This window comes from Taudactylus pleione, unplaced genomic scaffold (assembly GCF_031769625.1).
Source record: "Taudactylus pleione unplaced genomic scaffold, aTauple2 ptg000051l, whole genome shotgun sequence".
Lineage (NCBI taxonomy): Eukaryota > Metazoa > Chordata > Amphibia > Anura > Myobatrachidae > Taudactylus > Taudactylus pleione.
In genome coordinates, this window is record NW_028284453.1 from 6120883 (window position 1) to 6144761 (window position 23879).

Below are 23879 nucleotides of genomic sequence, written 5' to 3' on the forward strand. Positions count from 1 at the left end.
CGATCCTGGAAGGCGGACGCAGATTCCAAGAAAGGTCTGGAAGCGTTGCCGTTTACCGGAGAAGTTCTCTTCGGTCCGGATCTGGATAAGATTGTGGCCACGCTGGCGGCAGCCAAATCTGCCTGTCTCCCGTCGGCCGCTGCTCCTTCTGGTTCGGGACCATCGTCCTTTCGGTCATCTAGGGCCCAGGGCAGGCCCAAACCACAGTCGTTTCCTCGACAGGCTGGCCCTAAGAAATCGGTCAAGCCCCGGAAGCAGGCATGGAGTACCAGACGTCCGGCCCCCAAGCCAGATGACAAGCCTGCGGCCTGACGGTCCGGGCCTCCCTTTGGGGGATCCCAGGGTGGGAGGCCGCCTGCTACAGTTCGCCCAGTGTTGGTCGACCACTACGACAGACACTTGGGTTCTGGAGGTGGTTTCCCACGGATACGCCCTCTCCTTCCGGCACAGACCCCCGGCTCGCTTCTTCACCACGGGTCTCCCATCAGACCGGAACAAGGCTACGGAGCTGCGGAAGGTATTGCACACTATGCTCCAGGCTGGAGTTATAGTGGCGGTTCCATTCTCCCAGAGGGGCCAGGGTTTCTATTCAAATCTATTTTTGGTACAGAAACCCAATGGGTCATATCGTCCGATTCTCAACCTCAAAGCACTCAACAAGTCTTTGCGGGTCCCGAAGTTTCGGATGGAGACCCTACGGTCCATCATTCTGGCGCTGGAACCTGGGGACTACTTGGTGTCATTGGACATACAGGACGCTTACCTACATGTCCCTATTCTTTGGCGCCATCAACAGTTCCTCAGGTTTGCAATCAGCAGCGACCACTTCCAGTTTCGGGCGTTACCTTTTGGCCTGGCAACAGCACCACGTGTTTTCACCAAGGTGATGGCGGTCATGGCGGCTTCTCTGCGGCTGCAGGGAGTCCGCATGTTGCCGTATTTGGACGACCTGTTATTGGTGGCAGGATCTCCAGAGCTCCTGTTACGCCACTTGGACCTGACCATTGCACTGCTGCAACGGCACGGCTGGCTAATCAACTGGCAGAAGTCCACTCTAATCCCGTCTCGGAGGATTCTGCATCTTGGAGCCTTATTGGACTCGGGACAGCAAAGGATCTTTGTGACGGAGGACAAGATCTCTGCTTTACAGTCAAGGGTGCGCAGTTGTCTGCACAGCCGCCGGGTGTCCTTACACTCGGCGATGAGGTTACTGGGCTCCATGGTGTCTGTGTTCGACATGGTGGAATACGCCCAGTTTCACTCCAGACCTCTGCAGCACCTGATCCTGTCCAAGTGGAACGGGCTGACTCAGTCTCTGAAGTCCCAGACGATTGTGCTCACCCAGGAGGTTCGCCTGTCCCTTACGTGGTGGTTACAGACGACCCACCTCAACAAGGGACGTCCGTTCTGGGTTCCAAATTGGGTCCTGTTGACAACGGACGCCAGTCTTCGGGGCTGGGGAGCAGTTTCGGGTCCACACTTGTTCCAGGGCAGGTGGACGCCGACAGAAGCGGAGCTTCCAATAAATATCTTGGAACTCCGTGCGGTCTTCAATGCTCTCCAGCAGGCACAGCGGTTTCTCCAGGGTCGCCCGGTGCAGGTCCAGTCGGACAATGCTACCACCGTGGCCTACATAAACAGGCAAGGAGGAACTCGCAGTCGGGCGGCTCTCGTAGAGGTCTCTCGGATCCTGGTTTGGGCGGAGCGCAATCTTCCGGCCATATCAGCGGTCTTCATCCCGGGAGTGCTCAATTGGGAGGCGGACTTTCTAAGTCGCCAGGACGTTCATCCGGGGGAATGGTCCCTGCACCCGGACGTTTTTCAACTACTGGTGGACAGGTGGGGTCTTCCAGAAATCGACCTCATGGCGTCCCGGCACAACAACAAGTTGCCGGTGTACGGGTCTCGCACAAGAGACGAAGGGGCGTCTCTGGTGGATGCTCTGTCCGTCCGGTGGACGTTCCGGTTCGCATACCTGTTCCCTCCGGTCTCCCTTCTTCCACGGGTAATCCGGAAATTCAAACAGGAAGGAGGGACGCTCCTGTTGATAGCTCCCGCGTGGCCCAGACGGCACTGGTTCTCAGACCTTCAGGGTCTGTCCGTGGACATTCCTCTGCGGTTGCCGCTACGACCGGACCTTCTGTCTCAGGGTCCTTGCCTTCACCCGGACCTGACTCGGCTGTCTTTGACGGCGTGGCTGTTGAGACGGCCATGCTGAGGTCCCGGGGGTTTTCCAGCTCTGTGGTGCGTACCATGTTACGAGCTCGGAAACCGTCTTCCGCGAGGATATACCATCGCGTGTGGCATACGTTCTTCCAGTGGTGTCGACCGAGAGGTTATGCACCGCGGGAGTTTCGTCTGTCTCGGATTCTCGCCTTCCTGCAAGCGGGACTAGATCATGGGCTTCGCCTTGCTTCTTTGAAGGTACAGGTTTCGGCCCTATCTGTCTGGTTTCACCGTAGGATTGCTACAATCCCGGATGTGCGCACCTTTATGCAGGGTGTTCTCCGCATTCAGCCGCCCTTTGTTCCACCTGTGGCGCCTTGGGATTTGGCTGTGGTCCTGAGGGCTCTCCAAGGACCGCCGTTTGAACCACTGGGCTCAGTGGATCTTAAATGGCTAACAGCTAAGACTGTTTTCCTTCTGGCCATTGCTTCGGCCAGACGTGTTTCTGAGTTAGGGGCTCTTTCTTGTAGACCCCCTTTCTTGGTTTTTTATGGGAACAGGGCAGTGCTCCGCACTCGGCCCGAGTTTCTTCCCAAAGTTGTTTCCCAGTTTCATATTAACGAGGAAATAGTTGTTCCGGCCTTTAACTCACCGGGTCTTTCCGTGGGTGAGGCCTCTTTGGATGTTGTGCGGGCCTTAAGGACTTATGTTGACCGCACTTCTTCGTTTAGGAAGTCGGACGCTTTGTTTGTCCTCTTTGGCTTCCGTAAAAAGGGTTGGCCTGCTTCAAAGCAAACTTTGGCAGCCTGGATCCGTATGGCTATTTCTGAAGCTTATCTTCATGAAGGCCTACCGGTCCCTCCTTCTCTGAAGGCTCATTCCACTAGGTCTGTGGGTCCTTCGTGGGCAGCTCGACGTGGTGCCTCGGCAGTTCAGATCTGCAAGGCTGCTACGTGGTCTTCTGTCCATACCTTCGTGAGGTATTACAGGTTTGACACCTTCGCCTCTCAGGATGCTTCCTTCGGGCGGCGGATTCTCCTTTCTGCACAGGAGCGTCCCCACCCTTAAAGGATACTGCTTTGGGACATCCCCAAGGTATCCTGTGGATACCCTATGGACCCTGAAGTAGAAAATATGAGATATGGTAAGAACTTACCCTTGTTATCTCTATTTCTACGAAGTCCATAGGGTTCCACAGGACTCCCGCCCTGTCGCACCTGTGCTGCAGATGGGCTTTGCTCTGGTCACCGGTTTTCCGTCTCCCTCTGGTGAGAATGTGATTCTTGTATGTGTCCAGATCTTTGTTCTCTCTCTTCCTTCTCCTCCTCCGGCCTATGGCTTGGTAACTAACTGAGGTGCCTTGGCCCGGGGGCGGGGTATAGGAGGGGGACCTAGTGCATCCTGGGAGGCTGAAAGCTTAACTCTTTGGTGCCCTGCGACTGACGTCACACCTATACCCCAAGGTATCCTGTGGAACCCTATGGACTTCGTAGAAATAGAGATAACAAGGGTAAGTTCTTACCATATCTCATATTATTTAATTTGCTAACACTGGGCCTGATTCAGACCCGGACGCTATTTGCAGTCGCTCACTGGCTAAAAGGGGCCGGCTATTTAAATCATGTGCTCACACTGTCGCGTAAAGCCGCCCACAAAGTAATAGCGAGCGGCCGCACTATGCGCTCGCACCTGTATAAATACGCCCCTTTGGCACTTGCAACACACGTCATCTCCGGCAGTTGAAGGATTAATCGGGAACATCGAGAGCCATCGGAGCTGCTCGCAGCGCTTGTGGTAGCCTTTTCCAACCACAACATTGCGAGCAGTTCAGGCTAAAATACAATCCAGTCATGTGTGTAATGACGCTACTTTGCTAATTATGCACACCCATTAAACGCCGTTCTGACGGTCGGTCACGCCTGCGTTCGCACATCCACACCCCCGTTTACAAGCACCTTCCCCTGTTACCACCCACAAACAGCACTATCTGTCACTCAATATAGCGGCCTGACTGCGGGCTACTGGGCGAGCACTTTCCCATCGCAATGACTGGTTCGCGCACGCGCATTGCGACTCATACAGATTGCGCAAAATTGAGCGCAGCATAGCGTCCGGGTCTGAATCAGGCCCACTGTACAACAAACATTATTTTTTTTCCCAAGTACCATATTTCTCTAGTGAACGATTTTAACGCCCCTTTGTTTTAATTGTCTAGCCAAAAGAAACTACAAGTATTTGGCTTTTTTCACGCCCTGTACGCTCTATATGAAAACTGTTGGCACCTCTGATGCTTGAACACTTGTAACCTAGCCAAGCCTTGTTTTTACATCTCCTATTAACTAGTATATGTCGTCCTCTACCTTTTTATTAGTTCTGGACACAGCCGGGCAAGAGGAGTTTGGTGCGATGAGAGAGCAATACATGCGGACAGGAGAAGGGTTCCTGCTGATATATGCAATAAATGACCGAGGAAGGTATGTTACTGCAAAGTTCGCAACCACTCCCCACAATAAAAGAAGTTTTACATGCTTCCTACATTTGTGCAGGAATCCACCTTACAGATGTTTACATGATATTTCTAGAATCCGGCCCTACCTCACCATACTAAAACTCTTATTCGTGCTCTCATCATTTCCCACCTTGTTTACTGTAATCTGCTCCTCTCTCGCTTCCTGACTCTTGTCACTCTACCTCTGTTGTCCCTCTCTGCATGTACTCCCCTGGTTCCCTGTACCACCAGAATTAAATTTAAACTCCTTTCTCTTACCTACTAAACTTTCAACCGCCCACACGCCTCCCTACATCTCCAGCCTCATTTCCTCGTACACTACCCAGTAGTGCACGCAGGGGGTGGGGGGGGGGGGGGGGTTTGAGTACCCAGAATTCCCCCCTGACAGAGGGGAGAGTTAGCACAATGTCAATAAGCCCCGCCCCTTGCTGCAAAATGCCAATGGGGAGGAGGTGGCGCCGATATGATGCGATTCCATTAGAATTGCGTAATTTGGCTCCGTCCCCCCCCCCTCCCTGCCGATTGACCCATGGGGCTCATTGTCATGGTGCTAGTACCCGTTCCCGTCTACAACCTGCAACTGCTGCAAGGTAATGTGTGTGTATGTATATACAGTATTTATATAATGTACACTAGAAACCCCCACTTTAAAAATCCTACGTTGGCCCCTGCTACCTCTAGTACTCCTTGCTCTGCTAATGAGTGTCACATAATTTCCTCCGTGATCCCCCAGTCCCCACATTCTGGCTTTCCCCTGTGCTGCTCCTAACCTCAGGAATGCCCTCCCTCGCTTCATTAGACTTATCCAGCCTCCAAGTGTGCTTCTAAAATTCACTCTCTCATTCTAACTTACCAGCCCTCCTCTTAATGCTGCACTCACTGTCCTCCTCTACACTCTTCTCCCCATCGTGTGCACCCATGTCCCCAATATTTTGTAAGTTTGTATGAACCGAGATCTCTCCCCTTCGTCTTCTCTACATAATTATGCTATATGCTCACTGTATTCATCTATGTGAATTTATATTTGGTCTGTACTTGTTTCTTGTTGCCAGTTTAAACCCTTTGTAAGGTGCTACGGAACCCTTGCGGCACCTTTTCTAAATAAAAGATGATGATGATAATTTCTGCATAGTGCTATAGTACTATCTAGATGTTGTGAAGAGCCCTCTCCCCCCACGGTACGCCCGTAGAGCCCTCCCATGTCTTAGTATTTGATAGTTAATGTTGCAGAGAGGAAATGAGACTTGGCGTCTGTGATGTCTGGGAACTTTAAATAGCCCTAATATAATGCATGCATTTCCAATGATCAGAAGGATTTAATATTTCCGTCTGATTTATAATATCACATCTAATTGGATCACAGTCTTCGGTATTCCAAGACGCTGTGATATAAGGTGTGCAGCCATCCGGGAACGTTGTCGCCACATACAGCGTGCTCTGGTTCTACTGGGTCCAGGGAACACAGAGACTTTCATCTCTTCCGTAATGACAGGAAATCTATTTTGCATAGGGAAACGGGCCTTCTCCACAGTGACACCTTTATCTCCGATATCTTCTCCTCTGACAAGCTTACATTTGCATGTATAGCTGTAAGAGCTAAATAGCTTTTTATGTGTTTTTAAGCTGCCACACAATCAGTCATTAAATCCTGGAAAATAGAGCACTCACCCCAGCACATAGCTCTATGTATGATCGCCCCTCCCCACCCCCGCACTACAGCATGCCTGGGTAATTCGTACTGCCCCCCCCCCCCCCGCCCCCTCTTGGCTCCCCTGGCCGTGGTTGCAAAGGTTGTGCACTGCCCACACCTGTTTTAACTTCAAATTATGTCTCTGTACATCTTAATAAAATGGAAAACGTTGTGTCCCTGTTCTCTTCCAGCTTCAATGAGATCAGCAAGTTTCACACACAGATTCTCCGTGTCAAGGACAGAGACGAGTTCCCTATGATTCTGGTTGGCAATAAGGCAGATTTGGATCTCCAGAGACAGGTGCAAATTCTTATACGTGTCTGAGGCCCTGATTCAGAGCCGGACGCTCTGGCAGAGCGCTCGCTCTGAATCAGGGCCGTCCTTCTGTTTTTTGTTTTTTTTAGAGCGGCCTCCTGGCCGCTCGCATTGCTGTGGGTGCCCACCCACAGCTATAGCGGGCGACCAGGAAGATGGCCGCGATGGGCAAGCTGCAAGCCCTAGAGTGCTTTCGGCTCAGAGCCGAAAGCACTCCCACTGACATCACTTGTGATGTCAGTGGGGCCAGCCCCAGACGGTAGGCGTTCCCATGGGAACGCCTCCGTCTGGGCAGCAACGCCCCCGGCCCGCCCACCAAAGGGGGCGTGCTGTCACTCAACATCGACAGCACGCCCCCTTTGGTACGAGACCCGGAGCGACAGATTGCTCGTCGCTATCCGGGTCACGCGCATGCGCACTGGGCCACCATCGACCCGCTTGCGAGCGCATAGCGCTCGCGAGCAGGTCAGAATCAGGCCCTGAATTCTAAAGCTGCATACACACACAACAATTTTTTGAACGATTATCGTTAACGATATCATTTATCGTGCAATCGTTGGAAAAATCATTCACTTTCTAAATTAAAATGATGAACGATTATCACTCATGCGCGTTCACGTTTGTAGTTCAGTCAGACTGACCAACTCAACGATTTTCATTAAGGGAATATGCAAAAATCGTGTTTAGTTAAAAAAAAATCGTTCATTACACATTAAAAAATCTGATAGATAATCTGACAGAAAATTGTTCAGAAAATCTTGGTAACAAAATCGTTGTGTTTCTCAGTATTACAACTTATCTTTCTCTTAAGCTGCATAAACACACAACGCAAGGTTCATCCTTCTGTCTTTAAAATTTGCATTCTGTAAACCTCTGCTTAAGAATTCACAAATATGGATATACAAATATGGGATGTTTTATCTGGAAACCTGCTATATAGAGTTGCTGCTGATCATGGAGAGTCTTACACACAGATGTAATCAGCAAGGGCAGCCCCCTACCCTAGTGCAGTAGCATATCTAAGGGTCCAGGCACCCTGGCAAAGTAAAGGGCTTGCTCAACTGCATCTCAATCTTGCGCACCCTGCATTTCCAGCCCACGACATCAAGGAAGCGCCGTGACAGAGTGCAGAGCCAGAAGCTTGGAGTAAAAGGCAAAGCTGGGGTAATTCGCAGAAAGCCCTTTGCTCCATTGGGTGGCTGACTTAATCCCATAGTTTAAAATTTATGGGTGGCTCAGCCAGGTGTCGACCCTTCCACGGCCGATGCCTCTGGCAAGTGCCACCTTGGCCAGCCAGCCGTTGCTGCCCTACCCTAGAGTCACTGTATGGAGTGAAACAATATAATTATGAGGAATGCCTGGGGCAGTGCAGGGAGAGATGATGGTAAATTATAAATAAAATTCAGTATATCTTAGGTGCAGTGCTCTAAACTATGGATAAAAACTCTCATCTGTAAAAAGAAACAATTATTACTTTATATGGCAAAAAGTTCCTATAACTTCCCGGACCGTTTAGAGCCGGTGTGGGCAATAAGAAGCCCTCCAGTTGCTTTGGGACTACATATCCCAGCATGCTCTGCCACATATTTTGGGAATCCGTATGATTTACGGCCGGTGGTTCAAATCCTGACAGCGGCAGCCCGGCAGATGTGAAAATCCCCATCGTCCAAAGGTAAGTATTTACTAACCCTATTCTACACCCTACCCTCCCCCCCAAGTTCCTAAACCTAACCCCCCCCTTTCCCCGCCGGCTAAACCTAAGTCCCCTTGGGGGTGCCTAACCCCTAATCGCCCCTTCCCCTAACTTAACCTTAGCCTCCTGGGGTGGGTGTCTAAACCTAAATCCCCCCCTGGGAGCCTAAACCTAAGTCTCCCGGGGGGGGTGCCTAACCCTAACCCCCCCTTTCCCTAGCCTAACCCTAAATCCCTCCGGGAACCCTGAAACCCAACCCTCTCCTCCCGCGGCTGTCCGCGCCCGGCTTACCTTCGATTGGTAAGCTGGGTGTCGGGCTCCCGGCATAGGTCTAATGACAGGCGTCGGGATTTCGACGCCTGTCATTAGACCCCTGCCGGGATTAGACAGTCGGGAAGCCGGCGGTCGGGATTATGTCCGTTAGCTTCCCAACTGCTACCCCATTTGTTGTTATCTGGGCATGCTAAAATTGTGTAAGGGCATGCTGGGATCTGTAGTTCATCTGCAGCCAGAGGACTCCTTATTTCCACCATGGTTTAGAGTCTGACATTGCATTTACATTTTGCTATGTCGTTCAGTGCAAGCTATTCCTTCCCCCTTCAATCACTGATTTATCTTTTGATATCTTTAGTTATTACCATAGGGTTTGGAAACAATTTTTTGATAAATACATTTATATCTCTTGTACTTTATGCATCTAAATATAATGAAGTCAATATGACATGTGCTTTATGCAAATTATTTACTAATATAAATAACTGAATAAATAATCCAATAAAAATGTATAAGGAGCACTTTCCGTATACTCTCTCAAGGATAGATATTACGCCGTTAAAGAGAGCAGTGTGATATTAGGGTAATGTATTTCTATTTTCTATTCCTGCTGGGCTATCTGCCTATTATGCTGGAGCTAAACCTAACTGACAAAGTGATCCAGCATGAAAGGACAAATGGATTTGATTTATTTTAGAAGCATGAATTGGAGAAACAAACCACATCTCTCAGTTTTAATTTTGCAGCAAGTCCCCTTTTAGCGTCAATTGCAATTATAATTAATAATACTAACTTACCAATCTTTCTACAGCTGCAATAAACATGCATCTGAAGGGACTGCCACCAGTCATAATATTGATAAAAATATATATGTAACGTATAAGTACAACAGAATAAGCTGGTGCTATTTAAATTTTAATACGTGTATCTAAGGTTTAGTGGTTGGTAAAGGTCTCAACATGCTAGTAGTTTGCATGTACCCAAATATTGGGAGAACTTATAGATTATGTATATTAGGTTCTCTCATAGAAGGGTAACTTTTTGTATATGCAATTTATGTTTACATTACGAGATAGCTCTGAGATTCCATTGGCCAAATGTGACCCACGAAGCAATTGGAACCGTCTCATTGGCTCTTACACCTACATCGTTTGTATGCAGCTTGCCCAGCACTTAGCCACAAGGGATTACTAAGGATCTGCACGGTCTCAGAACACCATGATGTGCGTCTCAGATTTACGGGAGGTTTGAAGCCATGCATAATGAAGCCTGTTGGGGAACGACCGTTTACAAAAAATTTGTTACGTGTGTCCCTAGCTGAAACAATTGCCACCCTGAGATAGCTTTGCGTATTGTTACAAATTTTTATTTCCCAAACATGATTAACACCAAAGAAAAACAAAAATTACTATTCCGCTACACTAAATGGATTTAGCACTGAGGAGTGTAAGCAATGACCACACAGGTTTTCTACCAGGATATGTGTTAACACACCAGTGTCGAGCTGTAAAAACCTAGTGTGTCAAAAAACATTAATTTAAGGAGCTGCTATATTAATTGAATTACCCAGATAGTTGCTATCAGTAGGAATGGCCAATGACCATTCTTCCATTCATGGTGTCATCAGTATTTACATCGATGGTTTACACCAGGGGTCTTCAACCTTAGCCCTCCAGCTGCTGTGGAACTACACATCCCAGCATGCACTGCCATAGTTTTAGCATGCTGTTATATCAAAAAGGTGGCAGTGCATGCTGGGATGTGTAGTTCCACAGCAGCTGGAGGGCTAAGGTTGAAGACCCCTGGTTTACACCATCGACAGCTAGCTTCTGAGTCTCAGTGGGAGGTGTGTGAGATAGGGTAGGGGTAGGGGGTGAGGTTTAGTGGGTCAAGTTTGTGGCAGGGCTGAGCTCCATGTCCCTGAGAGAGAAAAAAAGCCATTGCCAGGCTCTCTACCATCGATGGTGTAGAACCATTGGATCTCCGCCATTGAAGGCAAAACCATCAGTGTGTTTGTTAGTTGGTAAAATGTTCTACCTGCATTTTGACTCTAGTCATTGCTGGAAGACGTGCCAGATCCTGAATAGTATTTTGCCATATCTCTGTTAGAAAGTTGTGTGTCATTTAATTGTTAGCTGGGACACTTCATTTGATTGTGTTTTCTTTAAACAGGTAACTAAAGAGGAAGCTCTGAGCTTCGCTCGGGAAAATCATATCCCCTATATGGAGGCTTCAGCGAAGATCCGATTAAATGTAGACGAATCTTTCCACGAGCTGGTCAGGGCGATCAGGTAAGGGGTCATGTGTATCTATAAATCAAGTGATTGTGTGCATGTAGCGTCCAGCAGAGCTTACAGTCTTGCCGACTACGTTAGTTATAATGTAAGAAGACAACATGACACACACCTTGATTATTCAGAGTATTGGAATAATTTACCCATGTGAAGTGAGAACCGTAATCAGAAAATACAATTATTCCCTTTGCTTATACTGATTGATTCATCTGAGAAATGATTCCAAAATAAAGACTGGTAGTGGATGGGGGCTGATCAGAGTGGGGTTGGGTTGTCTTGTGAATAGGCCAGGATTCAAGATCTTGTTAATTTACCATAGTTGTGTCTGGTGTCTTAGAATGGCTTTGAAAGTCGGGGCTCCCCTTCTCTGATACTAAAGCTATCTACACACCAGTGACTTGCGGTGAGGTAAATGGCTGGGGAGGCACTGGCTAGTATCCGAGTCAGATTTACAGATACATATATGAACCCGAGGGTACATGTGGGCATTATACAAAGGTGCAGCAGTATATAGTGCTAGAAATGTGCTGTGTTTTGTTCAGGGATGTGCGGAAAAGGTAGACAGGTGAGGCAGTGCCTCACCTGCCATACACTTTTTTTTTTTTTTTTTTTTTTTTACTCTAGACTTTGGACTATAAAAATGATTAGAATAATACAGAGAACATATTTAGAATATTTTCTTAAAATTTTTCTTATTTGTATAGTCAAAGTATGACAGGAGAGACTCTGCCTCACATCACTGCGTACACGCTATACAATTATTGGGCCGATTTGCTTCATTATTGTGTGAACGATCGTTTCAGCATTTCACCGATTTAAAAACGTCCACAAACGTATTCCTTCGATTACCCGATCTGTTGGCCAAGAATGAAAATATCGGTCACAATTTCCTGATATCGAGTAATCTGCCCATATTCCCTATGTTCTCCTGTCACTATATCATCCTCCTTGTAGGTGGCCATATGCAAAATGAGTGTAGTGTGGTGGAGAATCGGTAGCTTCTAATCAAAAAAATTGCATAATGTGTAGTACAGATATTGGGGCTGCCAATTTGCCCCCCCCCCCCCAAAAAAAAATCGCCCCCGTTTTTCGTGCCGATCAAAAAAACCTGATAGTGTGTGGCTAGCTTAAGAATGTGGAAATCCGCTCATCACACACTTTTCACAGCAAAGTTTAATTATTACAATATGCCCTGAGGTGGTTACTGGTGAGATCATTACACCCAAAGTCTAAAACAATCCAGCTGCTATCGTATAGTCCTCTGCCCCACGCCTGATGTGTAGGGAGCCAGGTGTGTGGCTGGTGCTGTGCACTGAGACTAAAGAAGAAAAAAAGCAGTTTCCATCTTCAGACATGAAATAGTCAGCATGTCCTCTAGCAAAATAACCGAGCACCTATCTTCCCTACACATCTACATTTCAATATAATCAACCCAGAGCAGGCTGGCACTCAATGGTATCCAAACTACAGCTTGCCTTGGTGCCACCAGCCAGAAAGTGTAACACATCCAAAATAAACAGTGGCACTCGCAGGACTTGTCATCAGCAATACGGACGGTGTACTAACACCAAATCACCATAAGGATACAATGCTGGTGAATTGGTATTAGTACACCGTCCATATTGCTGATGACAAGTCCTGCGAGTGCCACTGTTTATTTTGGAGATATAGATTATATATATTAGTGTGTGTGCATACATTACAGCATAAAGGGGGACCTAGCACACAAAGTGTAAGTCTACAGAGATTAGGAGGTGAGGGGAACAGTTTGAGAAGTTCCCCTTGTTGTAAGCAGGACATGTTCATGCAGTCTTCTCCTCCACCCTCTCACTGAGCAATACACTGACCTCACCCCATAGCTATGATGACACCCAGCTCTGAGAACACTATTCAGTATCTTCTGAGGGATTAGCTTTAACCCCTCCGGCAGAGACTGGACTAAATAAACATTCATACTAATGTGCAATATACATACAAGTGACTATGCAGTGTCCCATTCACATCAGAGATATAAAATGTTTTATAGAAAGTCAGCGAGTTGCTTTACCCAGGTGATCAAAAAAGTAATTTAATTCCATAGCGGTTATCTTAATGTAATATGCAGTGATCTGATGTTTTCCCCGCTCCCTCATGTACTACTGTCCATGCTAATCATCCATACTGAGGTCCGTGCTATTCTGTAGGGGTTGTGGAGAAAGCACCGTCTCCCTCACAAGTTGCACACAGTCTGATGTAAGGATTTAATTTTTTTTTCTGTCTTTTGTAGAAAATTTCAAGAGTTGGAGAGCCCACCGACTCCAGCTGTGAACCCTAAGAAGAAAGAGTCTAAAAGCTGCCCCTGTGTGATCCTGTAACCCGTCGTTGTGCGAAGCCCAGATGGCCTGAACAGAGACAACAATAGTATGGGGGGAAGGAGGTGCTTTGACCACTCATGGAAGACCAGGCATTGTCCCTGCCACCAGGCTGCACATTAATGGTCCCCTTTTCGGCTTACTCCTCTTGCCAACCTTGCAGACACCTGGAAGTTACATCCAACAGTCATCACATAATCCCCCTACCCCGCTGATCCAGCCGACCGAGCCGGAGCCACCTCTGTAGGCCGAACAAAAAAACCTCCTGTCCGTCAGGGCAAGATGCTTCAATCTACTACAAGGAAATGCAGTTTGCACACACCCTCTTCATCTGTGCTGATGCTACATTATTTTATTCTATTTTTGTATGCTGGGATCTGCATGTAAATATATATTCTGTATATATATTTTATATATTTTATGTTCTCTTATTTTACTATTCCGTGAGCTTTGATGTATGCATTGAGCGTGCATCTTGGAGTTCTCTCGTGTACGTATATAACTGAAAGGCACACATACCTCTCCCAGCTGTGGTTAGTTGGGAATGGTCCTCTGTCTATTCGGCCATCTCTCGTTACATGTCTACACTACATAACAGCATACAGCTAAAGAGTCTGGTCAGGCTGTGCCTGGTTCTTTTTTGGACCAGGTCGCAGAATAGACTTTCTGTTTACTATAGGATAACTAGGGGAGCAGAGCAGCCAGTCACTCATTTGCATACACTACATTACCCAGAACTAGCTGCATACTTTTTTGTCCTGGAATTCCTTGTTTCGTATGGTAGAAATTGAATGCATCACCGAGAGGACCTTTTGCAGGCCCTGTACAAGAGGGGGTGGCTAAGCAAGGGGGCGTATCTGCTCAGAAAACAGCTATGTACATTGTACGTGCCGTCACAAAGCCAAGGGGAGCAGGGTGGGGGTAGTGCGTATGTGGTGGTCTACCTCCATAGCAAGTTCAGGCCCCTCAGAAAAGCCTGGGCCCAAGGAATTGGTAACCACCCATTCCCCCATATCATTGCCCCTTCTTTACTGAGGCTTTCCCTTCAATATGGGTCTAACCCACAAAATGGATGTACTTTCATAGCGAACAGTGTGTTTGCACTACACCATGGGATACAGTGGGACTCATGTTGTAGAACACAACATTATCTGGTAGCTTAATATTAACTATTTGGGATTCCATTCATTTGTGACTTTGAGGCCTTCATAAAGAACACTAGTAATGTGGGGAAAAAAATTCAAAAATAAATAAATAAAAAATCTGCTCATATAGGAACAATTTCTGTCTATCTGAAGAGGACACTAATGTTTGACTGTTGCTGCGATACTTGCTTTTTTTTTCTTTTTTTAAGAAATACATAATGTAGTACACATTGACCATGACTATTGAAACCATTGTGTGAGTTTTTTCCAAATATATTGCCATGACGATGCAGTGATTCCAGGCTCCTCTATTGCTATCTGATTTTGCTGTATTGGAACATTATTCAGTTGTTGATGTCGGAATGTTACAACACTGTACAGAGCCGGCCTCTCGTTCTTGCCTGTTTAAAGTGAAACTTTGCAGCAGCACAAAGTAATTAAACATTGACCATCTCTGGATTCTCCTCTAATTGTATTGTGCAAGCTGTATCTCCTAGGGGGTACATTTACTAAAGTGCAGGTTTTTAGAAGTGGAGATGTTTGCCCATAGCAACCAATCAGATTCTACTTAACATTTATCTAGCACCTTCTAGAACAGGGGTGGGGAACCTTTTTTCTGCTGAGGGTCATTTTGATATATATAACATTATTTGCGGGCCCGGTGCAGGCTACGCCCCCTCCGTGTCACGTCGTACGTGGGGGTGGGGCTACAATCGCAGGTGATTATAGCAATGCCCGGAGCATCCTGAGGATGCTTCGGGGAGCAGTGTGCAGCGTTGTGACCATCTGAAGAGTCCTAAGGAGGCTCCAGGCGGCACTGCTGCATAGATTCTGGCTGCAGGGTGCCATTCTAGGCATCCTGCTAGCCAGATGAGGCTAGCAGAGAAAAGCTCCGAGGGCCTGATACGGCCCCCGGGCAGAAGGTTCCCCATCCCTGTTCTAGAAGATAACTAGAATCTGGTCACTATGGGCAACATCTCCACTTCTCTAAACCCGCTCTTTAGTAAATATACCCCCTAGCCTGCAGGGGAGTAAACTTTTATAGAATATACCACCAATGGGGGGTAGAAACTGGTACAGTTGGTAATTCATTACTAAAATCATATTTTATACACAAGGTTATAAATGACTAAATGAATGCATCAACGTCATAGTGTTATTATTGATAAGTGCATTGTTTGCGTCTCTGCTGGTACATTGAGTTTAACCCTACAAGGTCTCTTCCTCAATCTATTCCTATTGCGTGTACTACACCAAGGGCTAGTGGACAGATGGAAACCTGCAGTATCGATATCTGTACTCTAGTATCACAGCTTTTTAAGTCTTATTCTAAGAAAAAGTAAGACCATGTTCTTCGTATATTTTGAGCCAAAAATAATCACAATTTTATTTGCATATGCTTGTCTTTAAAACTTTCATTAAAGTAATGAGATGTTTTAATGTTACTGTGTTTTACCTTGTTGTAGCCTGTATTATTACTCGCGCTATGATCTACTAATTCAGCACAGAACGTTACTCAGAGTAGCAAGAAGTGTAATCAGAATACTGCACACAGGGGAAAAACACTTTACTGGTTTGTTATCTCTGATATAGTGTATTGTGCTGTGCTAATAGGAGATAAGAATCGGGTAAGTACGGAGAGTGGCATTGCATTCCCCATCGAGTAATGGCCAGTAGAACAATATGTAGTTGTTGAAATTCTGTATTAATTTAAAGCAGGGATGGGGAACCTCAGGCCCAGGGGCCGTATAAGGCCCTTGGAATCATTTGGTCTGGCTCTCGGTGCTTTTTTCTGCTAGCCTCATCTGGCTAGCAGGGCACCCTGCAGCCAGAATCTATGAATCTATGCAGCAGTGCTGCCTGGAGCATCCTTGGGACGCTTAAGACTGTCACACCGCTGCCCTTACAGCCCCCCGAAGCATCCTCAGGATGCTCCAGGCATTGCTGTAATCACCAGCGATTGTGAGCCCGCCCCATGTGATGACACATGGAGGGGGTGTGGCCTGCATCAGGTCCGCGAATAATGTTATATGGACATAGAATGGAGGGCTTAATATGCAGTCACTTTTTATGATATTCATTATAGCTCTGGTATTTGAAAAGTTCCAAAAAAGCCATTTATGGCCCGCACAATCCAGCACCATCTGTTCCCTGCTTAAACTGACACCAGTACTCAGACAGGGAACTAAACCGGCCCTGGAATATATTTATAAAGCGGCCTCATGATATAGGCAAGGCCAGATTGGCAGGAGGAAGGCCAATGTACATATCACAATTTTGGAGCTGCCATTGGAGTGGCTGTGCCATCAAGTAAGGGACAGCGCTCTTATTTCAGACCATGCTAGGCCGTTCTACACTCCCGTCAAACACACTGCCTTTGCCAGTCGGAGCATGCCCTTCATGAGTAGTGTGATGTGAGACATACACCCCCTCCCCCCGACTGTCCCATGCCCTAACTGAGCACAACAGTCCCATAAATATGGCACTGAATCGGTAAAATAGGCAGACAGTAACGCTCTTTCCTACCTGTTCTTGCAGCTTTGATTACGGGATTCGGATGCGGTTTTCATTTCAGTTGAATTGTTTGGGGTCGTGGCAGACTGAATTTGGCCACCCCTGCTATATAGAATGATTGATAAATAATCCACAGTGATTAAGATGAACCTGTAAATGCCGATTTATGCAATTAAATCATTATATTTATACAATAACCGATATGGAGTTTCCAACATTCCAAATGTATTACATTATGTGCAACAATTTTGAAAGCTATTGTGCACTGTGCTTTGTTTACCTGTCACTGCAATTAACGCCTCATCATCAGTCACTTGTTCAAAAAAAACAAACAAACAAATGTCCCACACAGGCGCAAGGAGACAAATCAGTTCTGAAATATAACAGCCTGGAAAAAGAATTGGTGCTTTAACCGGAACTCCAGGAATCAACAAAATCTCCAACAAGTCCAACACAGATTAATCTCACACAAATGTAAATCTAATAAAGTGTGTAACAACTTAACAATTAGAGCAAAACTTTTTCTAAAACTTCTATCAAACTCACCAGTAAAAGGTACATTCGTTCGGTGAAGTTGACATTTAGATGTTTGCAAGAGGTCCTTCAAACCTAAGTGCAGGTTCAGTATCCCATATCCAAATATTCCGAAATACGGAATAATTATTTTTAGCTTACAGATAGTGAAACCTTTTGCTTTTTTGATGGTTCAATGTACATAAACTTTTAACCACTTAACTGACTAATTCTTTTTCCAAAAACCGCTCCAAAATTGTCGGTTTCTTTTATGATTGAATTAGGTCAAGAACATAATTTTAAACTTATCCATCACTATTTTACTTGAAAAAAAAATATTTTTAAAAACACAGTATACCATAAAAATAGCAATATTTATGTTATACTGTAGTGATGGCCATTGACAGCTGTACCATCAATGATTCAACCATCGTTAGAAGGCATCAATTGTTTAGCGGTTGGTCAAGAAGATCTGTGTAGACCACAACTGCCGATGTTTCCTAAACATCGACTGAGGGTTGCCATCGATGGTGCAACATGGATTGCCACCAGCAATGGCAAACCACTTGTTTTCAGTCAGACCATCAGTGGTCGGTTGCCATCCCTAATGAGAGGCTCTGCGATATCTATCGAGAATATATATATATATATATATATATATATTATAATTTATTTATTATTATCCTTTATTTATATGGTGCCACAAGTGTTCCGCAGTGCCTTACATACTACATAAAACTAATAAGTGAACAAAAAAATAAAAATAACTTACAGTACAGTGAAAGACATTATATACATTGCTATACACTCACAATAAGCAGCAGGGAGTTGGCAGAGACGTGTTAGGTGCCCTTATGAGGAGTAAGGAGTAGAAGAAAGTGTAAGGAGAAGCACGAGGGAAGACGTCCCTGCTCGTGAGAGCTTACATTCTAAAGGTATATGTATATATATCTAATCTATAACTGCTCCTGCTTATACACACATATATATATATATACACACACACACACACATATACATATGTATGTGTGTGTGTGTATAATTATTATGGCCTGGCCCTTATAAAAAAGGATCTCATGGGGGAGGAGGAAGAGCTGAGGCCAGAGGGAGTGGCCCAGATACCTAGCACAGCGGCGGCTACCAGAGCTGCTGCTTCTACACAGATGTGATTACTATGTGATCACTTGTTCCGGAGCCGCAGTGGGAAGGTGTCCTGCTGGCGGCCCGGATACATAGCACAGCAGCGGCTACCAGAGCCACCACTACTGCTTCTCACTGAAGGGGGTGGGGCCGACTGCCCGATCACTGCTGGCCACAGTGATTGGGTAACAGCCGCAGCCGCGGCTACATGAGCCCTGGCTGCTTCCTCTATCGAAGTTCGCCGGGAGTGGGGTGCCGACTGTGCCAGTGATCGGGACACAAAGGAGGGGGAGCCGTGGGTGTAGAGGGACCAGAAGGTCCCTCTGATATAGGCAGCAGCGGGAAGATTAACTTCCCATAGCCGCCTAGTGGCCATTTCTGACTGGTCGTATCAGATATGACCATATCAGGGAAAGCCCAGTCTGGTATGGTCGTATCTGATACGATCGTGCCAGGCAAGTGGTTAAGGCTTAAAATTATTTAAAATATTGTATAAAATGACCTTCAGGTTTTGTGTATAAGGTGTATATGAAACCTAAATTAATTTCATGTATGTACATAAACTATGGGGCGTATTCAATTGGGTGCGTGAATAGCAAAAATCCCGCACCTGCCAGGTTTAACCTGCAGGTGGGGGATTGTTGCTATTCAATTAGGTGCGTGTTTTTTTAAATTTTTGCGCCCCGGGAGGTTTTTTTTTTTTTTCACGCACCTCCAGAGCAAGTGTGATTTTTCCCCAAATCGTTATTTTTGGGGAAAATCACTGGGACCCCAGAGGCACCCCCCCCCCCCCCCTTTGAGGACTAATTAAGCAATTGGAAGTATCCAATTAGCTAACTTAGGCCCTCATTCAGAGCCGTACGCACGCTCTGAATGAGGGCCGCCCTCCATAATTCTGGAGCGTCCTCCTGGACGCTCGTATAGCTGTGGGTCACCACCCACAGCCTATACGAGCGTGCAGTTTGATGGCCGCGATGTGGTTGAGGTTTTCAACCGCAAGGCCCGGAGTGATTTTGGCTATGTCAGAGCCAAAATCACTCCCACTGACATCACTAGTGATGTCAGTGGGCCGGCTTCTGACGGTAGGCGTTCCCTTGGGAGCGCCCCCGTCAGGGAGGCACGCCCACCAAAGGGGGCATGCTGTCAATCAACATCGACAGCACGCCCCCTTTGATCAGACACAACGAGCGAAGGACTTTCCTTCGCTCGTCGCGTCTGGCGCATGCGCACGACGGAGCTCCCGCCGTCGTGCGCATGCGCAGTGCACAACATCGACCCACTTGCGAGCGGACAGCCGCTTGCGAGTGGGTCTGAATCAGGCCCTTAGTCATAATTACTCACCTTCTGCAGCGCTGTCTTCTGCATCCTCTCCTTCATCCAGCGTCAGAAGTTGGGTCTTCTGCAGCTGGGTGAGTATGTCAGAATGTGTGTTGTGTGTGTGTGACCCCCCACCCTGAATGGGTGCTGGGAGAACTACATCTCCCAGCAGCCCTTGCCCCTCCCACCAGCTCCCTCTCCAGTGAGAAGATGGAAGGATACCAACGGGAGCCGTGGAGACCCCCCGGCCAGGTAAGTGAAGATTTTTTTTTCTCTCGCTTTTTTTTAATTGAGGTATCGGAAGCGTGCATACTCGCGATATTCCAGGGTGGTGGGGAGAGACAGAGTTGCACGGCTGGGGGATCAGAGTAGTACGGATGGAGGAAGAAAGAGTGCCACAGATGAAAGACAGCAACGTGGCTGTGAAGAAGGCACGGATGAAGGGCGGTGCCGCTGGGGAAAAACATTGTTGCGGATGAGGGAACACAGACTATCACAGTTGGGAGACCACACAGCAGTAGGGATTGGGGAATATATAGCAGCATGGAGGCATATAGGGGAAGAAAGTGTACATGCACGTGTATTCTAAATGAGATAAATGTATGCAGTGAGAAGGATGTTGGAAGCCAGTGAGATTGGTGATCAAATGGAAAGATTGTGAGCACTGAGGCCCTGATTCAGAGCTGGATGCTCTGGCAGAGCGCTCGCTCTGAATCAGGGCCGGCCTTCTTGTTTTTTAGAACGGCCCCCTGGCCGCTCGCATAGCTGTGGGTGACCACCCACAGCTATAGCGGAACGCCTCCGTCTGGACAGCCACGCCCCTGGCCCGCCCACCAAAGGAGATGTGCTGTCACTCAACATCGACAGCACGCCCCCTTTGGTACGAGACCCGGAGCGACGGATTGCCCGCATGCGCACTGGGCCACCATCGACCAGCTTGCGAGTGCATAGCGCTCGCGAGCGGGTCTGATTCAGGCCCTGAATGGGATGTGGGAGCCACATAACTGTTCAAACCTCAGTTGCATAGACTGCATGTGTGTATTCCAATGAGCACACAATTCTGTGAATTAGCAGCTCCACCATTTTGTGAGTGACAGCAATCTCATTCTGTGAGAGTGCTGAATCTGCAGTTTACCACAGGTTGTAATGGCATACCATATTTGTATTGCGCAAAGCATACGTTCATTAAAGTGTCAGCCTTAATGATCGTAATTTCTTTGCTTTTTGAAGAGTGAGTGGCAGAAAATCAATAGGTTTTGTGAATTTTCAGGTCATGTCTAAGCAGCCGTAATGGGACATGTGAAACCGTAAGGTTGTTTTGTCTATAGAATTTCATAGCTTTTTTAAAATGTATTAACTATCAGGGTTTGGATGAGCAAACTGGGCCACCTGCAGGGGACAAGGGCAATAAAATGGTATACCAACGCAGGTGGAAGAGGGGACAGCGCACAGGAGGTTGGTTTGGGAGGTGCAGAGTGCAAGACGGCTGTAGGAGTGTGGAGAAGCGGCAGCAGCAGTGCAGTGCAAAGGGGGCATCAATGGGCGACAGAGGGCTCACTGGTAGTGCGTATGCACCTGAGAAAATCAAATCAATAAGTCACAGATGCATGAATGCAGCAGTGAGATCCATCTACGCATCTGTTAAAAATTGAATGCGTAAAAGAAAAAAACAACTTAGCCCTGCCCCCTAGAAGACAACAGTCACCGGGCTTTGGAGCCCCAGTACTGGTTGTGCTACATACAGGGGACAAACTACGTTAGGGTCCCCCGTATGAAACACAACCAGCACCAGGCTTTTGAGAACCAGTCCTGGTTACCAAAATACGGGGGACAAATGACGTAGAGGTCCCTCGTATTTAGCGCAACCAGCACTGGGCTCTGAGTCTGTCCTGGTTCTGGAAATAAAATAAAATAAAAGGGGGGAAAAAAAAAAATGCATAAGGCCCCCCTGTATTTACCAGAACCGGACCATTTCTAGCAGGGGCGTGATGCCACAGCCAGGGGAGCCCTTTCACCGGGCCACCCAGCCGAAGCATCACCCCTAACTGCTATGGATGCTGGTTTGATTTGTTGTGTATGAATATATATTGTCTTTTGCAGTAATACTACAAGTACCAGCAGGCATCCCCCGCATACTGGCACTTGGAGAACCACAAGTACCAGCAGGCGGGGCACTAAGGGCCTGCTAGTACCTATAGTACCCCTGCAAAAGAAATATTAAAATAAAAAAACAGAAACCGTTTTTTAAAATATTTTATTTAGCGGGACCTTCACCTGGGGGGCGGCAGCCTTAAGCTCTTTTACATGGCTGCCGCTCCCCCAGGTCTTTTATGGCGTCTTCACCTAAAGGGTGACGGCCTTTAAGTTCTTTTTCCTGGCCGTCGCCGATCCAGGGCTTCCGTGGCGTCTTCTTTCTTCGGCAGCTCTTCTCTGCTGCCTCCCCGCCGCCGACTGAGTGCTTGGCAACTCGCGCTGGCAGTATATAAGCCAGCCGAGGAGGCGGGAGATGACATCGTGAGCCGTGATTGGTTTGCGGTGGCCATCTTTGAAAAGGGCACGCTCGTTTCTCACCATTCAAGTCGCCTCTCTCAGCCAATGAGCGCTCCGTACCGGGATTTCTGTACTGAAATCCCGGGCGGAGCTGTCATTCGGGTAGTAGTATTCTTAGAGAACACTACTAATGTGCGAGGGTCCGGGTATCGTGTTTTTTTATTTTTTTTTATTTGCCAAGACCCTGGATTGTGTGAAGAGGCCCTGATCCACGCATAGGAGGAGGTGAGTATGGAATTTTTATCACAGGTACTCCCCCATTGGATTATCTACTGGAGAAGAGGACAGAATGGCTTCAGGGATACTAGGTGTGTGAGATAATGTGTGCATGTATGTTTTAATAAAATTATACTTTTCTACCGTGTGTGTTGTGTGTCTTTTTTAATATTGCTTTTGCTGTGGAACTAAAAGTACCAGCAAGCCCGTAATACCCCGCATGCTGATACTTTGGTTCTCCAAGTACCAGCATGCGGGGGAGGCTTGCTCGGAACTGTAGTTCCACAGCAAAAGCCAATATTTATATTTTCATATGCACCACACTTTACATAATCAACCTGGCACCCACCACCCAGGGGTGCTGGGGATAGCCCCAAATAGCTGAAAAGGTTAATGCTGGATATGAAAGAAATATATTGCATTTAGAACACACAGTGTCTCACAGCTTGCTGTGTAGTCACAGACAGGTCAGAGTACCCATGCTGACCCCCTGTCCACCACAGAACGTACCTACAATGCATGAATGCAGCACTTGAGCATCAGAACTGGAACAATGGAAGGAGGAGGCCTGGTCTGATGATTCACGTTTTCTTTTACATCATGTGGACGGTCGGCTGCATGTACCTCATTTATCTGGGAAAGCAATGGCACCAGGATGCACTATGGTAAGAAGGCAGCCATGGGAGGCAGGGTGATGCTCTGGGCATTGTTCTGCTGGGAAACTTTGGATCCTGCCATTCATGTGGCTGTTACTTAGTACCACCTACCTAAACACTGTTGCAGACCAAGTACACACCTTCATAGCAATAGCATTCCCTGATAGCAGTGACCTCTTTCAGCAGGATAATTCACACTGTGAAAATTGTTCAGGAATGGTTTAAGGAACATGACAAAGAGGAGTTCTTGGCCTCCTAATTCTCAATCTGATCGAAACATCTGTGGGATTTGCTGGAAAAATAAGTCATGAAAGTCCCACCTCACAACTTACAGGATAAGGCTCATTCATAGTAAAGCATCGATTAATTGTAACTGAGCGCTACGATTCAGATAGATCTGCCTCTCCCCTCTGTATTACCCAAATCCTCATGGGAACAACGCACACCTAAATGGAAGAAGAAAAGGGGGTGGTTCTTAATGCATTAAATATTTATATTGAACAGGGCCCTCTGCCCAAGTCAATCTGACAAAACGCA

General features: G+C 47.0%; 1 protein-coding gene across 2 annotated transcripts in view; it reads left to right on the forward strand.

Moving 5' to 3' along the window:
- The window catches only part of RRAS (RAS related), a 78193-nt gene extending 62312 nt beyond the window's left edge, over positions 1 to 15881 (forward strand). For both annotated transcript variants that reach the window (XM_088462588.1, XM_088462589.1), the window contains exons 3-6: positions 4538 to 4640; positions 6557 to 6665; positions 10819 to 10937; positions 13207 to 15881. In XM_088462588.1, the coding sequence (XP_088318714.1) occupies positions 4538 to 4640; positions 6557 to 6665; positions 10819 to 10937; positions 13207 to 13294 (419 nt within the window). In that variant the 3' untranslated portion in view covers positions 13295 to 15881. The remainder of the gene's footprint in view (positions 1 to 4537; positions 4641 to 6556; positions 6666 to 10818; positions 10938 to 13206) is intronic.
- Positions 15882 to 23879: the final 7998 nt, after the last annotated feature.